The following is an 18,284-nucleotide window of genomic DNA, read 5'->3' on the forward strand; positions in this document are numbered from 1 at the left end:
TTATTTATTTTTGAGACAGAGAGAGACAGAGCATGAACGGGGGAGGGGCAGAGAGAGAGGGAGACACAGAACCGGAAACAGGCTCCAGGCTTTGAGCCATCAGCGCAGAGCCCGACGCGGGGCTCGAACTCACGGACCGTGAGATCGTGACCTGAGCTGAAGTCGGACGCTTAACCAACTGAGCCACCCAGGCGCCCCATAAATTTCATATTTAAAATAAATAAATAAAAGCCAAATATAAAAGAAAAAAAAAAGAAAGATGAGGAAATTGAGGGTTAGACAGAAGTCTAGTACTTCCTTTACCCAATGAACAACGTCTTTCTTACCTCCAGGACAGTAGGGAAAAGACCTCTTCCCTCCACCTAGTACATTCTTCCCTGACAACCTCCTTCTTTTGCCTGCCTAGCTATTATTCATCTTTCAGTTTCTACTCAAATAGCACTTTCTCCATAAGCTGTGCCCAGCTTTCATTTTTTCCATCAATATTTGAGAAATAAAGGACTCCACGAGGTGCTGGTGTGAACAAAACAGATACAGTCCTTGCGCTTAAAAGGCTTTGTATCCAGCTGGAGAGAAAGACATAAATAACTACACACTTGACCACTTAATAACAACTGCAGAAAGTACTAAAAAGGCAAGCACAAGGTCAACTGAGCATGGGTCAGGGCTTGACTTTTGTGTGCTCATGGCTCTTCCTCATCATAACATTTATCACACTTTACTATAATCAGCTGTTTGTCTTCATCCCCCACTAAGAGTGGAAGGCACAGACACCAATTAAGCTGTATTTTCATAGCTTGGTATAACTTCTGTTTGATAAAAATACTTAATATTCCTGTGTGGAATGAGTGATTAAATGATCGAATGGACTTGCCCAAAATACTAAATTAATGAGCCAGAAAAAGACTTGAACTTAGGACTCCAATTTCCATATTTTTGCCTCTATACAGCATTACTAAGATGGTAATGACTCTAATAAAATTTAATGCTCGCCTGCTACACAACTATAAATAAAAATAATTAACTTAGAAATACATATCATTTATAAACTATGCCTACTTGTAACACAAAAATTTATGTACAGACAGGTATTATATACAGTGTATCTCTGACACTAACATAGTGACCCCATAGGCCCTATTCTGATTACTACTTAGGCATGTGTAATGACATATGTTAAACTAACATATAAACTTACAGATTTAACTAACAAATTAAAAATGAGCTCATGGCAGGGTGCCTGCGTGGCTCAGTCAGTTAAAAAACTGACTCTTGGTTTTGGCTCAGGTCATGATCTCATGTTCGTGGGACTGAGCTCCATGCTCAGTGCGGAGCCCGTTGGGGATTCTCTCTCTCCCTCTGTCTCTGCCCATCTCCCACTCGCACATGTTCTCATTCTCTTTCAAAAATAAATAAACTTAAAAAAAATGAGCTTATACCTAAATAAGTGGTTACAATAGCAATTATAAATAACATATACAACAAACACAAAATATATACAAATCTGAGGTTATTATTTTATTTTATTTTTTTTTTAATTTTTTTTTTTTTTAACGTTTATTTATTTTTGAGACAGAGAGAGACAGAGCATGAATGGGGGAGGGTCAGAGAGAGGGTGACACAGAATCTGAAACAGGCTCCAGGCTCTGAGCTGTCAGCACAGAGCCCGACGCGGGGCTCGAACCACGGACCATGAGATCATGACCTGAGCCGAAGTCAGACGCTTAAGCCACCCAGGCGCCCCTGAGGTTATTATTTTAAAATGCAAAGAATTATCCCTAGGTATTTTATGCTTCTTGGTGCAATTGTGAATGGGATCAGTTTCTTCATTTGTCTTTCTGTTGCTTCATTATTAGTGTATAAGAATGCAACTGATTTCTGTACATTGATTTTGTATCCTGCAACTTTGCTAAATTCATGTATCAGTTCTAGCAGACTTGTGGTGGAGTCTATCTGGAAAACAGTGTGGAGGTTCCCCAAAAAATTAAAAATAGACCTGCCCTATGACCCAGCAATAGCACTGCTAGGAATTTACCCAAGGGATATAGGAGTACTGATGCATAGGGGTACTTGTACCCCAATGTTTATAGCAGCACTCTCAACAATAGCCAAATTATGGAAAGGGCCTAAATGTCCATCAGCTGATGAATGGATAAAAAAAATTGTGGTTTATATACACAATGGAGTACTACATGGCAATGAGAAAGAATGAAATATGGCCCTTTGTAGCAACATGGATGGAACTGGAGAGTGTTATTATGCTAAGTGAAACAAGCCATACAGAGAAAGACAGATACCATATGGTTTCACTCTTATGTGGATCCTGAGAAACTTAACAGAAACCCATGGGGGAGGGGAAGGAAAAAAAAAAAAAAAAAAGAGGTTAGAGTGGAAGACAGCCAAAGCATAAGAGACTCTTAAAACCTGAGAACAAACTGAGGGTTGATGGGGGGTGGGAGGGAGGGGAGGGTGGGTGATGGGTATTGAGGAGGGCACCTTTTGGGATGAGCACTGGGTGTTGTATGGAAACCAATTTGACAATAAACTTCATATATTGAAAAAAAATGCAATGAAAATGTCTTCAATGAATAATTCAGAGTTTATGTTCCAAATAATGATGCTATAACAAATAAGAAACTCTTGCATATAATAAAATGACAGCTGTTCTTTATTTCTATAGGTCATATTCACAGCATGGTCAACCTGCCATCCTAACAGCCAGAGACATTAAAATACTTCATTTTCTTTGGAATATTGCATTTTCTCTTGCATTTATGGAAATTGCAAATACAATCCCCAAACTGCTAGCACATCTTTCTTTCACTTTCTTCCAAAAGAATCATCTTCAGCTAGTCTTATGAAAGGGAATTAGCACCATCTAGCGAAAGAAGCTGGCAGAAAAAGAAATTCCATTAGGAGAATGCTACGTGAACCAAACTGCTTAGGTAGCAGTATAATAGGCCAATTTCAGAAAATACAGAAAAGCGTAGCAGTAATACTCCCTCCTGATTATGTTTTGTTCATTTATACTAGACTCTAACAGACTTTAGCTATTAACATTACATTTATTCTAAAAACCTAATGTTCATTATAATTCCTTTAAAAAACTGCCGGAAATGCTGTAATTATGGAATGCTTACGATGAAGAAAATTAGATTTGTTGGAGATGCCTCTAAATAAGTCCAACCCATGAACTTGTAGCCAGATGTAATGGGCCCTGACTTAATCCCTGGAAAGAAGAGACCTTAGCAAGTCATGCATTTTTGTATAAAGAAGATCAGTTTGGTGGCTGCCTGCATATAGGACAGATTCATATGAAATGTGTGCTGAGGAAAGACTAAGCAGTTGGGAGTTGATGGTAGTAATCTAGACAGGAGATACCAAGGCCTGGACTAAAATGAAGAACAAGAGTCTACTGGGTTTGGGGATCACTAAAACAGTCAGGATGACTAAATTACCTCAGCAGCTTAATTTGTTTTTATTTAAATTTCAGTTAACATACAGTGCAATCACAGTTTCAGGAGAATTCAGGGATTCATCACTTACATACAACACCGAATGCTCATCACAAGTGCCCTCCTTAGTACCCATCACCCATCTAGCCCATCTCCCACCCACCTCTCAGGCAACCCTCAGTTTGTTCTCTATTGTTAAGAGTCCCTTGTGGTTTGTTTCCCTCTCTCCTCTCTTTTCCTCCTTCCCATATGCTCATCTGTTTTGTTTATTAAATTCCACATATGAGTGAAATATATGGTATTTGTCTTTCTCTAATTTATTTCGCTTAGCACAATACATTCTAGCTCCACCCACATTGCTGCAAATGGCAAGATTTCATTCTTTTTGATGACTGAGTAATATTCCTCTGTGTAAGGAATGTGGGCTCTCTCCATAGTTTGGCTATTGTTGTTAATGCTGCTATAACACTGGGGTGCATGTGCTACATTCAATCTGTATTTTTATATCCTTTGAGTAAATACCTAGTAGTGTGATTGCTGGATTGTAGGGTAGTTCTATTTTTAGTTTTTTGAGGAACCTCCATACCTGTGGCAGTTTTTAAAATTTGGGCATACCTTCCAATATCTGGTTCTACTGCTACCTTAAATTGTATTAAAACAGTTATTCCTTTTTTTTTTTTTTTTTTTAGTCTCATTTTCTCTGCCAGAGGGTAAGATCCTTGAGGACAGAAATTCCTTTAGTATAAGATGTTAAGTATTTTTTTAAATCTTTATTTATTTTGAGGGGGGAGGGGCAGAAAGAGGAGAGAGAGAATCCCAAACAGGCTCTGTGCTGTCAATGCAAAGCCCAATACGGGGCTCATTCCACGAACCATGAGATCATGACCTGAGCTGAAACCAAGAATTCAACACTTAACCAACAGAGCCATCCAGGCACTAATGATATAACTTGTGGAGAAAAAAATACAATGGAATTTTCTTAAAACTATTTTTAAAAGATTCTTCTTGAACATTTAAGATAAATTTTATATTATGTACATTATCAATTCTAAATGTATGATCATGGCAGCATGACGACAATTTTTACCTGGTGGATGAAAAAGCAATTTGAAATGAGGTGGTCCTTTTATACTGTATCTTTGAATAAAAAGGTCAACTCATCTCAACAAGATACTACGAAATCAAATCGAGTAGTACATTAAAAGATTTATTCACCACAATCAACTGGGATTTATTCCTGGGCTGCAAGCGTGGCTCAATATTTGCAAACCAATGTGATACATCACATTAATAAAAGGATAAGAACCATATGATCTATCTTCTCAACAGATGCAGAAAAAGCATGTGACAAAATATAGCATCCATTCTTGATAAAAACCCTCAACAAGGTAGGGATATACGGAACATATGTCAACATCATAAGATCATATACAAAAAACCCACAGCTAATATCCTCAACGGGGAAAAACTGAGAGTTTTTCCTCTATGGTCATGAATAAGACAGGGATGTCCACTTTCACCAACACTATTTAACATAGTATTGGAAGTCTTAGCCTCAGCCAAAAGAAATGAAAGGCATCCAAATTGGCAAGGAAGAAACCAAACTTGCAGATGACTTGATACTCTGTAGAAATCCTGAAAGATCCTACCAAAAAACTGCTACAACTAATAAATGAATTCAGCAAAGTTGCAGATATAACATCCACGTACAGAAATCTGTTGCATTTCTATACACCAACAATGAAGCAGCAGAAAAAGATATCAAAGAAACAATCCCATTTGCAGTTGCACCAAAAACCATAAGATAACTAAGAATAAACTAACCAAAGAGGTAAAGTATCTGTACTCTGTAAACTATAGAACACTTATGAAAGAAACTGAAGAGAATACAAAGAAATGGAAAAACATTCCATGCTTATGGATCGGAAGAACAAACATTTTTAAAATGTCTATACTACACCAAAACAATCTACACATTAAATGCAATCCCTATCAAAATACCACAAGCATTTTTCACAGAGCTAGAACAAACAATCCTAAAATTTGTATGGAACCACAAAGACCCTGAATAGCCAAAGTAATCCTGAAAAAGAAAAGCAAAGCTGGAGGCATCACGATTTTGGACTTCAAGCTATGCTACAAAGCTGTAGTCATCAAGACAGCATGGCACTGGCACAAAAACACACACACACAGATCAGTGGAACAGAAGAGAAAACCCAGAAATGGACCACAACTATATGGGCAATTAATCTTCAACAAAGCAGGAAATAATATCCAATGGAGAAAAGACAGTCTCTTCAACAAATGATGTTGCAAAAACTAGACAGCAACATGAAGAATGAAACTGGACCAATTTCTTATACCATACACAAAAATTCAAAATGGATAAAAGACCTACATGTAAGACAGGAAACCATCAAAACCCTAGAGGAGAACACAGGCAGCAACCCCTCTGACCCACTTTTTATGAGACATGTCATCCGAGGCAAGGGAAACAAAAGCAAAAATGAACTATTGGGACCTCATCAAGATAAAAAGCTTCTGCACAGCCAAGGAAACAATCAAAACTAAAAGGCAACCAACGCAATAGGAAAGGATAGATATTTGCAAATGACATATCTGATAAAGGGTTAGTATCCAAAATCTATAAAGAACTTATCAAATTCAATATTCAAAAAACAAATAATCCAGTTAAGAAATGGGAAGAAGACATGAATAGACATTTTTCCAAAGAAGGCAGCCAGATGGCTAACAGACACATGAAAAGATGCTCAACATTACTCACCATCAGGGAAATACAAATCAAAACCATGATGAGATACCACCTCACACTCGTGAGAATGGCTAAAATTAACAATATAAGAAACAACAGATATTGATGAGAATGTGGAGAAAGGGGAACGAACCTTCCAGCACCGTTGGTAGGAATGCAAACTGTTGCAGCCACTCTGGAAAACAGTGTGGAGGTTCCTCAAAAAATTAACAATAGATCTACCCTATGACCCAGCAATAGCACTGCTAGGAATTTACCCAAGGGATACAAGAGTGCTGATGCATAGGGGAACTTGTACCCCAATGTTTATAGCAGCACTTTCAACAACAGCCAAATTATGGAAAGAGCCTAAATGTCCATCAACTGATGAATGGATAAAGAAATTGTGGTTTATATACACAATGGAATACTACTTGGCAATGAGAAAGGATGAAATATGGCCTTTTGTAGCAATGTGGATGGAAATGGAGAGTGTTATGCTAAGTGAAATAAGTCACACAGAGAAAGATACCATATGTTTTCACTCTTATGTGGATCCTGAGAAACTTGACAGAAGACCATGGGGGAGAGGAAGGAAAAAAAAAAAAGTTAGAGAGGGAGAGAGCCAAACCATAAGAGACTCTTAAAAACTGAGAATAAACTAAGCGCTGATGGGGAGTGGGAGGGAAGGGAAAGTGGGTGATGGGCATTGAGGAGGGCACCTTTTGGGATGAGCACTGGGTGTTGTATGGAAACCAAGCTAACAATAAATTTCATAAAAAAAAAAATTCTGATTCAAAAGCACACATGCACCCCAATGTTCATAGCAGCGCTATCAACAACAGCCAAACTGTGTAAACAGGCCAAATGTTCATCGGCTGATAAATGGATAAAGAAAATGTGGTATGTATATACAATGGAATATAACTGAGCCATCGGAAGGAATGAAATCTTGCCATTTGCAACAATATGGATGGAGCTAGAATGTATTATGCTTAGCGAAAAAAGAGAAGGACAATTAGCTCACTCATATGTGGAATTTAAGAAAAAAACAGATGAACAAATGGAAGGGGGAAAAATAAAAGAAAAAAGAGAGACGGGAACAAACCATAAGAGACTCTTAATGATAGAGACAAAATTGAGGTTTGATGGATGGAGGTGGGTGAGGGATGAGCTAGATGGGTGACTGGTACTAAGGAGGGCACTTGTGATGAGCACTGGGTGTTGTATGTAAGTGGTGAATCACTGAACTCTACTCCTGGAACCAATACTGCACTTTATGTTAACTAACTGAAATTTAAATAAAAATTTGAAAAGCAATAAAAAAAAAAGGTCAACTTCTCTACTATCATTTTTTCCTCTCAATTTCTTTTTTCAAAGAATGTCGCATGATTTATTTTTAAATATTCAGAAGCAGGAAAACTATTAATTTCTTTTCAGATACATACATGAAGGTAAAACTTTCATGTTTTACCTTCAGAACAAAATACGTATATAAGTTAAAAAAAAAAACAAACCCTACCTTTCAAACCCGGTTAACCTAGGGAATTAATAACACAAAGTCAAGGCAATAGTTACCTGTGGGGAAGAAACAATGAAAAACAAGGGATTCTAAGGTTCTATTAGTGTTCTAGTTCTTAAGGAAAAGGGAAGATTTGTTGTTAGTCTCTAAATGATACGGGTATGTTTAAATATACATTGTAGACGCATAAACATCACATTAAACAACCATTTTCCCTCTCAATTTCAAAATCCAGTTATACTGCCTAACCCAAAAAGGGGCCAAGATGACTAAATAAAGACTACTGCTTATACTGAAAATAAATACAAACTAATAAAAATCAAAAAGCATATATCCTATAAAAATTCACTTACAATATATCAACTACACAGCAACATTATTAGTACACAAAAATAAAAATAAATTTTATGTATGCTAAATTCCACCCTAAAATCCTAAATACCCTAACCAAATTTTTATTTTCCTAGGTCCTTTACTTCTTTTTTTTTTTTTTTAATGTTTGTTTATTTTTGAGAGAAAGAGAGAGCACACACACATGTGAGTGGAGGAGGGGCAAAGAGAGAGGGAGACACAGAATGTGAAGCAGGCTCCAGGCTCCTGTGCTATCAACACAGAGCCCGATGCAGGGCTTGAACCCACCAACTGTGAAATCATGATCTAAGCCAAAGTCAGACACTTAACTGACTGAGCCACCCAGGCGCCCCTCCTAGGTCCTTTCCTTCTGAGATCTAACAGTATTTTGCCTTTAAAAGGTATCACATAAATTTATATTCACTTGAATTCCTAAGCCAGGTAACTTCAATAAGGATGATCATTTAGACCAGAAGACTTGACATTCACAACTGGTAGGCACATACCTGAATTTAGGAAGAACTGAGGAGAGTCTCCATGAATGCCCACTGTGCCTGGTCCCAAGGAGTCAGAAAGGGTATTTACAAAGGAAAATACTCCACTCATGATTCCAAAACCCAAGCCAGAAACTAAAGAGGAAGAAACACACTGTTAGACCCTTTTTATGTTATGATTTCTCTTCAAATAAAATTTCCAAGGATTAGAGAATATTATTTTTTAAAGGAGAAAAAGGACACATGCTATTGGAGAAGCTGTGGAGAAAGCTGGCTCAGAAAAGATGAGTGCTTGGCTAAATGATAAATAGAGCAAGAATGGTGTAAAAGGAAGGGAAATAAACAGTGGAATGTAGCAGAGAAATGAAAAGGAGAGAAAAAGATCTAGAAAGGCACAGAAGCAATAGGCAAGGCAGAGAAAAACACTGCTGAAGTTCTGGCTTTGGTTTATGTTAACAGTCTGTAGAACTAATTTTCAACCTTGACCACACATTACAAACATCTGTGCAACTTTTAAAATTGAACAGATCTCTTCCCTTTCCTCATGGCAACTCTATTTAATTATTCCAGAGTGGGTTTTAAACATGAATATATTTTAATGCCTCCCCAGTAACACTAATGTGCAGCCAGGGTTGGGAACTGGGAGCTTAGGACAAGAGAATCAACACGGATAAACTATGTACAGATTCCTCCTAACTCTGCCTCCTACCATTCGTGGGAGGGGGAGGCTAAGGAAAGTTGGAGGTAGGTCTTTGAAGATGAAAAGGTCAAAAATTAAGAGGTCAGAATGTTGAGCTGTCATTACTTTATCAATATCATTTTTAAAACAGTGTTTAGATTTGGTCTGCCAGGCATAGAGTAAGGGAGTTAATACTTCTCTTGTTTTGGTTAATGTTTCACACCTTAAAGTCTATAACTGTATTCATCTTTGCACACCTATGTCATAATGTATATAGTCAGCTCTCCAAAAATTAATAAGGTAAAATTAAATAAAGCTAAATAAAATGAAAAAAAAAAAAGTCTGAGGGTTCAAAACTGGAACTGATCTTGAGGGATGACTGGATTATAGAAAGTAATTCCTGGGTCAAACAAAGGTGATTCAACTTAGGGACCTAGATCCAGTCTTTAAAACATAATTCTGAAAGAAGACTATACAAGGGTATTAATTATTTAATATGAAAAGTCCTCCTAGTATAGCCAAAGTCATGGTAACCATCCAGAGAAGAGAAACATCACTTAAAAACTGTTAGGGTGGGGGCGCCTGGGTGGCGCAGTCGGTTGGGCGTCCGACTTCAGCCAGGTCACGATCTCGCAGTCCGTGAGTTCGAGCCCCGCGTCAGGCTCTGGGCTGATGGCTCAGAGCCTGGAGCCTGTTTCCGATTCTGTGTCTCCCTCTCTCTCTGCCCCTCCCCCGTTCATGCTCTGTCTCTCTCTGTCCCAAAAAATAAATAAATGTTGAAAAAAAAAAATTTTAAAAACAAAAAACAAAAAACAAAAAAAAAACTGTTAGGGTGTATACATATTAGAAACCCAAGTTTCAAATCTAGTTAATATTTAATGGACACACAGATCACCTGTATAATTATTTTTCTTTATATAATGGTCCTGAAAAGCTAGAAAAAGACACAATGTACACCAACAGGCCAAGGCAGGGATAAAATACTATTTAAAATCTACAAAGACATGAAAGTAAAAATGGCTCTTATGCCAGGCATGGTTTTTTCTCTTGACGACAACATGCAGTTCCAACTTACCATAGGCCAGCAATGGCATAGAGGGTGCTGTCTCATCTGGGTTTATACTCCTCAAACCCTCATTGGCTTTTCTAAAATAAAACCATACAGACAATTTTTTAAAAGGAAAATAGCATATCAGGAAAATACACAAGATATTTCAAAACCTAGATGCTTATTGAGGTTTCTAATCAGGTTATACTCTAAATCTAAAATCCATTTAAACGAAACCCAGAAAATTTTCAATTAACTTAAATCAATCGAAATTTACAACCAACATTTTGCCTTTTATCTGACTTTCATGTAGAAGAGAAAAAAATAAGAAAAATGTAAGTAAACAAGCCATCAAGGATTGGGTTTAGTAAGAAAAAAAAGTATGGTTCTGACTACTTTCTGAGCTCAGTAAATATTTAATTCAATATCCTATGGCATCTATCACTCTGAATTGTTTTCTCTTTCAAAAGTACTATATCTTCAATCCCAGTTTAGTGGTACTTTATACTATCTCCTGCCTGGGTTATAGTTATGTTGCTACCCTCCCTTCTACCTTCCACTTCATAGGACCTAAATTATACTCATCCTCCAAAGTCTCACTGACTCAGCAGTGTCTCAAAGAAACCACCTTTGCCAGTGACTGGTGATTGCTATTATCTCCTTACCCCTTTTTTTAATGCTTATTTTTGAGAGACAGTGTGAGTAGGGGAGGGGCAGAGAGAGAGGAAGACAGATAATCTGAAGCAGGGTCCAGCTGTCAGCACAAAGCCCTACATGGGGTTTGAACTCACGAACCGTGAGATAATGCCTTGAGCCAAAGTTAGACACTCCACTCACTGAGCCACTCAGTGAGGGATCTAGGTCCCTAAGGTGCTCTACTTTCTTATTGTTAAATCCTAGAATACCCATGGTCTGAACTCTTATATGAGTACTTAACCTGGTCTTCGGATGATAAAAGTATTGAACATATTTGTTTCATATCCCAATCAGGCTTCAGATAAGAAATAATCAGAGGAGAATAAAATGCTGCGCTCAGAAAAGGAGTTAAATGAATACCTAAATGAAACATTAAAATATTGCTCAATGTGAAATGATCTTCAGAGTGATCATATCTGTGCTGTGAACAATTCAGAAACTTACCATGAGTCCCTGCTCCCATGCAGATGTATGTAGGAATGCAAGACGTGGCTGGTCTGTTCCACTACTGTCACTATTACTAACATTTGTTGGCTAGAAACTCTGCAACAATGATCCTGACTCCAAGGATATCTACATTATATTTATTATAAAGTATATCTGTTAAAGCAATAAAGAAACTGAACGTTTTAGACTGATTTCTTAGCAAATGCGGAAACAAAATGAGTTGGGTTAACTCTAAAAACAGAAAATTTAAATTAACCAAAACATACTTATATTCTGGGCATTGTATTAATTTAAATTTCAAGGTACACATATTCAGTACAGCTAGCTTATTCATTACATAAGTATAAATATCACGGATTTCTTTGAATTAAGGCAATGCGGGGACGCCTGGGTGGCTCAGTCGATTAAGCGTCTGACTTCAGCTCAGGTCATGATCTCACGGATTGTGAGTTCAAGCCCCGTGTTGGGCTCTTTTGCTGACAGCTCAGAGCCTGGAGCCTGCTTCGATTCTGTGTCTCCCTCTCTCTCTGCCCCTTGCCTGCTCACACTCTGTCTCTCTCTCTAATATAAATAAACATAAAAAAAAATTTTTTTTTTAAAAGTAAATTAAGGCAATGCAGAATTCAACCAAAATAGCAATAAGCATAATGGAAAAGGCCTTTTGCTTTTCCAGACTCAAGACAAACAATATGCGATTTCAGGGTACTCCATTTAGAAGCATTATTTGGTAGCAAGGACAGTGACATTAAGTGCCTGTCATCATCTTTCTCTAGAGCAGTAACCAACTAAAATGTTCAATTTTTCTAAATAAAATAAAATAACCTGTCACAAGAATGTTATTAAAGGCTAATTAAAGCTTAGAAAAAGGGGCACCTGGGTGGCTCAGTAGGTTAAGCATCTGACTTCAGCTCAGGTCATGATCTCAACAGTTCACGGGTTTGAGCCCTGAGTTGGGCTCTGTGCTGATTGCATGGAGCCTGCCTGGCATTCATTCTCTCTCTCTCCCTTTCCGTCCCTCCCTGACTCGTGCTTTCTCTCTCTCAAAATAAATAAATAAACTTAAAAAAAATAATAAAGCTTAGAAAAAAATGCTTAGAGACATATATGATAGTAATAATCTCTATCAACAAATGGACGTAAGAATACAACAGAATCATTAAATTTTGGAGGATCTGTTTAAATTGCTCAATAATGAATAAAAGATTTTTGCTATCTGGTATAGCAAAGTACTGCTATCACAAATATATTAAATATATAATTTCAAAAGTTTAATAAACTTCCTCATTCCACATCACAAATTTGTGAGAGGAAAGGTCAATGGCATTAACAGTTCTCAACGCTAACATTAGGAAATGAAAAAGTAGTTTCCATATTCCTGATGGACAGCATTTTTGACAGTTTTACTGAAGTGGAAAATTCTTTGTTTGCATTTATTACTATTTTCAAGAACATAAAAGAAAAAGTCCAATTTTTAAAATACAAACTTTGAAAAACTACTGGTAAATCATGTTTTCTTTGTCTTCTTTTGTGTATGTGTAGTAAGAGACAAACAGTATCAAAAAATATGCATATAAACATTCCATTTTAGAAATTTTTAAAAATAGATTATGCCTTTTAAGAAACTATAGTAAAGAGTATCTTTTCTATGAATGGAAGATTTTCTAAAATTAGGAAATATTTATGGTATCAGCATTGTAAGACAAAATTGGATTAAATTGCAAAAGGTTAACCCAAGCCAACATTTTTTTAATGTATATTGTAGGCAATGTACAGGCCCATAATTTGGATTTTTTAAAAAATTAATATAGGAAGAGCTATTACTTGTGGCCACATGCCAGTTTCTCAGGGTACAACTCTTTGCTAGGGTGAAAATTATTATTCATTATTCAAGATGAAGTACTCTTCCTAAAGCCTGACCCATGAAATAAAACGATGAGATTACAATGATAATTATTTTGATTCAATTTCATATATGTAAAAAAAAAAAAAACAGTGCAAAATGTTCACATTTTAATCTTGGCACCAAATTCGGATAGCAAATATGTGATTAAGGCAGTACTTTAAAGTTAAGAACCCACTTTAACAGTGAAGATAGTTAAAATATCGACTGAACCAAAGTTCCTATATTTAAATACAGCATAGCATAAGACAACAACTTAAATGTATTTATAGGTTAGTCATGAATAAAGTATCATAATAATTCTCAAACTTGTTTTAACACATAACTACGTGACAGCCAGTAGGTCTAAAATGTGCTAGGAAGATACGGTACAATAATCCAAAGTTTCAGCAAAGATGCATTTTGCAATGGCAAATAAAGCCACCTATTATTTTTTAAACGTTTATTCATTTTTGAGAGACAGAGTGTGAGTGGGAGAGGGGCAAAGAGAGAAGGAGACAGAGAATCTGAAGCAGGCCCCAGGCTCTGAGCTGTCAGCATAGAGCCCAACACGGGACTGGAACCCAAGAACCGTGAGATTATGACCTGAGCCTAATTCAACCGACTGAGCCACTCAGGTGTCCTTAAAGGAACCTATGAATACAGGTTTGTCGTGTTACCTGGTTGCTAATTTTCAAAGGCCCTTTCAGAGGAGTAAACATGGTTTCCCCAGAAAGCCAAAGTGGCTTTACTACCTTGCGGGCCTGAGAGCCATCAGACTGACCTGTAATTCCTTCCACATATGGCCCCACTCCCTCACTACCCTTATTAAAAATGGTAATGTTCAGCCTGCGGTCCTTTAGAAACATAGGACAGTGCAAAATAAAAGGCTGCATTCCAGGTAGACACCATGAAGAACGAAGGTGGTAAAGAACGGCAGATTTAGCCACTCCAGGCAAGTTGAATTACAGACCTAAAGCCCTAAGGGGTTATTAAACCCATATCCCTACACTGTAAAATCGTTCAAAATTAACCTACTTCAAAATCAGGATCATCATGTGGAAAATGTAAAACTAACATGAGCCAATGATGTTGCTGACAGGAAAAAAACAGTGCAATCTGAGGCTGAGTTGTTCAGAGGACAGTGCCCAGTCAAGGGTGGGAAGGGCCACTGCTCAGTACCACTTCGACCACAGCAGAGTACTGTGCTTGTCTTAAGCACAGGTGAACTCCAGGCACTAAAAACGGGGATGTCTAGTGACGTAAAGAACAGAGATGGAATAGGTTTGGAAGCCATATCTACGTCTTCTGAGGGCCAGGTGAAGAAATGAGGTATGGGTAGCCTTGTAAGAGCCAAGATGACAACCATGTTAACAAAGATTTCATTTGGCCATGTGGGGCAGAGGTCAGAAAGGGGGAGACTTTGTCTACCTTAATATATTCTAAAGTCAAAATTAAATTTTTGAATGAAAGTAACTGCTGCATACCAGAAATACCCACAGGTGAATAGATGGTCCATCTGTTAAGGGTACTGTACTCCTGTGGAAACTGAAAAGTAATTGTCGGTATTTTGTTTTTGCTCTTTAGTATTTCCAGAAACTAGGGGAAATATCATTTTTAAACCTGTTCTAAGATAGAACTTTTGCTTTTAAGCAGTAGCTTCCTGGGTTTGTTATTTGTAATTAAAACAGCTTCAGTGTTAAATTTCAGTATCTGTTATTAAAAGCAACAAGTAAAAAAAAACACAGAAGGCCTGGCATAGTGGCAAGAATTATCAGAAGCCTATTACAAGAGATGTTGTTGAGGCTCTGTCTTGATTTCATCTATGAAATTCGTGGAATGCCTTAATCATCTCATTTGCAGAAATAAAAAGAGCACACATCACTTTATTAATTCTTACTACATAATCAAAGTCAACCTCATGACTGCCTGAAAGAAAACATGGTCCCAAGATCAAGCTGTGTTTCAAATCAGTGGTTTCATGTGAGGTCTTCATGGGTCCTACAGACAACCTATGACCAAAAAATGAAACTCAAGACAATGGCTTCTTTTTAAATCTATTTTTCTATTATAGATATGAAATGCCATGAACTATCACAAAATAAACCCCAGTTTTCCCCTAATGCATTTAAAACAGTGGTAGGCATAATCTCCACAAGAATTACTTATTTTAAGTGGCAGCAAAAAGAAGCACACAGAAATTCTAACCTGGAACAGTTTTTCTTGTTGTTTCAATAACTCTTTCTCTGGCTTATTTTTCTGGAAGACACTTATTATCTTCTAACATACAATGTATCTTCCTGTTCATTCATTTGTCATCTCTTTCCACTATAAAATAACCTCCGTGAAGACAGAAACTGTCTTTTAATCAGGATGTATCATTCCCAGTGCACAGGATAGTGCCTGGCACTAATTTAATTCTGAAGAAGTATTTTTTGAATGAGTGAATGAAGGGAGTTAAAATACTCAGTTAAAATATTCAGTATTTTCAGGCTGAAAATGTACAATCCCTTGACTTTCAACTCTGTTAGGAAGACACGGACCCTCAAACACCACACTATATTAACATTTTCAAACTACTAAATCATAATTCAAGTATAAATGCAAAAAAAGGTAAAGCAAACATTTAACTTACTTCAAAAGTTTATAATATGCAAATCGAAACATTTCTTGGACAAGGACGGAGACTAACACTCCCAAGATCAGCAGATATTTCTGTATTGGTCCATCTTTGTTGTCAGTAATGGTTCTTGCCATGAACCAAAAAAGGGACGAAAAGAGCAGAGATACCAACCAGAAAAAAGCTCTGAAAATTAGAGGGAGGAAAAGGTTAAGTGAACAGGATTAATAAAGACTTAAAAGTGAAAAAAACAAACAAACAACCCCTACTTGAGAAGCAACAGATATCCTGACTCCTTAACAAGGCGGGCGGGGGGGGGGGGGGGGGGGGGGAATCCTCATAAAGTGATGCTTGGATCAACTGTTCTTCATCACTGGTTCGTTTTCCCCAGGGAGACGAACATGCCCTCCAAGAGGAACGTGAGATTTTTCCTAACAGTCATTTTTTTTTCCAGTGACTCTGCTATTTCTAAGTACATCTGCAGACTACCTGCCAAGGGCCATTTAGCTAGAAACTTGGTTATTTGCTACTCTTCCTAATTAAGGCTTTGCCCACTGATGTGTAAGTATGAGCCTTTTCCAGAAAAATGTCTACATCTCTATTAACACAGTGATTAGTATAAAATTCAGAGGTTGGAAACCGCTGATGGTTGAAAATCTAAATCAGCTTTCCAGTCCCGCTTTTGCAACATACCTGTGGATTTTAAATGATTATAACCAGCTTTACAAACCTTTTGCCCAAATCTCTATTGTGTTTAAAATGACACCTGTGATGCAGCACTTTCACTACAGCTGCGAGAGGTGAAACAGCTCAGAGAAGGTGGGAATCACTGGCCTACCAAGGCTGTTTCTCCTGGTACTAAGTGAGACTCAAGGGAGGAGGGGGACGTGGGGAGCCCCGGGAAGGCTGCAGGACAGGTGAGAACCGGGATTATGACCACGTTCGCCACCAGAGTTCAGTATTTACCAAGCTCCTGCCAGAAGATGCACTGACAGGTGCGTCGGTGTTTTCACAGGTTTCCAGCCTTTGGCTGTCCTTCTGGGGAGCATTAAGGAAAAAATCCGTAGCCCGAACCCACCACCCCCCCCCAGACATTCCGAAGTGGCTGATCCGGGGTAGGGGGTGGGCATTACGTTCTAAAAGCACCTAAACCCCAAGTGCTAATGTGCTCTTAACCCCTTCGGGATTACAGATGCCTGTGAGAAACTGAGGAAAACTAGAGACCCCCCCCCCCCAAGAAATATAAAAGGTGAATATGTGAACTTACCCACAATTTTTTCATGTAATTCTAATGGGTTCACGACTCACTAAAGCCCACACCCATGGACCCTCGGCAAAAACTCAGGAGCCTAGCATCAGGGTTTTCTGAGACCCAGTGTGAGCTCCTTCCCCAGAGCCCCCACTGTGGGGTCCCGGGGCTCCTGTTCTTTTCCCGCCGACCCTCGGAGGACGAGGAGTACTAGGGGACCGGGGTCCCGGCTCACCCCTCCCAACCTTTCCCCCCTCCAAGCCCAACAAGATCGAGCCGTTTGGTGCGGACGCCGGGGGTCGCCGGTATCTCCGGCGGGGGAGGGGAGCCCCGGGCCCGGGTTTCCCGGCGCAACCGCCTCACCCGATGATGAGGAAGATGACGCGCAACGGCTCAGTGGCGATGGTGAAGATGTAGAGAGCCAGCGCAGGCCCGAAGGCAATGAAGGCGCAACCGAAGAACACGGCCGCCGTCATGGCGACCGCGGAAGCCGGCCCGGAGGCCTGGCGGGGACTCGAAGTACGCCAGGCGCCGACAGAGCTCAGCGCCGCGCGGGGGCGGGAGCAGGGCGCGACGGAGGCGGCTGGAGGCGGGGCGCGGCCGAGGGGGCTGGAGGCGGGACGGGGTCGGGGCGCGGCGGAGGGGGCTGGAGGCGGGGCGCGGCGAAGGGGGCTGGAGGCGGGACGGGGGCGGGGCGCGGCGGAGGGGGCTGGAGGCGGGGCGCGGCGAAGGGGGCTGGAGGCGGGACGGGGGCGGGGCGCGGCGGAGGGGGCTGGAGGCGGGGCGCGGCGAAGGGGGCTGGAGGCGGGACGGGGGCGGGGCGCGGCGGAGGGGGCTGGAGGCGGGGCGCGGCGAAAGGGGCTGGAGGCGGGACGGGGGCGGGGCGCGGCGGAGGGGGCTGGGGGCGGGGCGCGACGGAGGGGGCTGGAGGCGGGACGGGGGCGGGGCGCGGCGGAGGGGGCTGGAGGCGGGGCGGGGGGCGAGACGCGGCGGAGAGGCTGGAGGCGGGGCGCGGCGGAGGGGGCTGGAGGCGGGGCGGGAGCAGGGCGCGACGGTGGGGGCTGGAGGCGGGGCGGGAACAGGGCGCGACG

The 18,284-nt window shown here is 39.9% G+C and overlaps 1 protein-coding gene across 7 annotated transcripts in view; it reads right to left on the minus strand.

Moving 5' to 3' along the window:
* The window catches only part of APH1B (aph-1 homolog B, gamma-secretase subunit), a 140,483-nt gene extending 122,708 nt beyond the window's left edge, over positions 1 to 17,775 (minus strand). For 6 of the 7 annotated variants that reach the window (XR_002077998.2, XM_019441875.2, XM_019441872.2 and 3 more), the window contains exons 1-4: positions 17,557 to 17,774; positions 15,960 to 16,130; positions 10,330 to 10,400; positions 8,588 to 8,710 (exon numbers count right to left, since the gene is read on the minus strand). Coding sequence is in view for 6 of the 7 variants with exons in the window: in XM_019441875.2 (XP_019297420.2) it covers positions 8,588 to 8,710; positions 10,330 to 10,400; positions 15,960 to 16,130; positions 17,557 to 17,669 (478 nt within the window). In the remaining variant the exon portion in view is untranslated. Of the gene's footprint in view, positions 1 to 8,587; positions 8,711 to 10,329; positions 10,401 to 15,959; positions 16,131 to 17,556 lie in introns of all 7 variants that reach the window. The other variant, XM_019441876.2, reaches the window with a different exon arrangement.
* Between the last annotated feature and the right edge of the window lie 509 nt (positions 17,776 to 18,284).

Source organism: Panthera pardus, unplaced genomic scaffold (genome assembly GCF_024362965.1).
Source record: "Panthera pardus isolate Hobbes unplaced genomic scaffold, ASM2436296v1 HiC_scaffold_24, whole genome shotgun sequence".
Taxonomy (NCBI): Eukaryota; Metazoa; Chordata; class Mammalia; order Carnivora; family Felidae; genus Panthera; species Panthera pardus.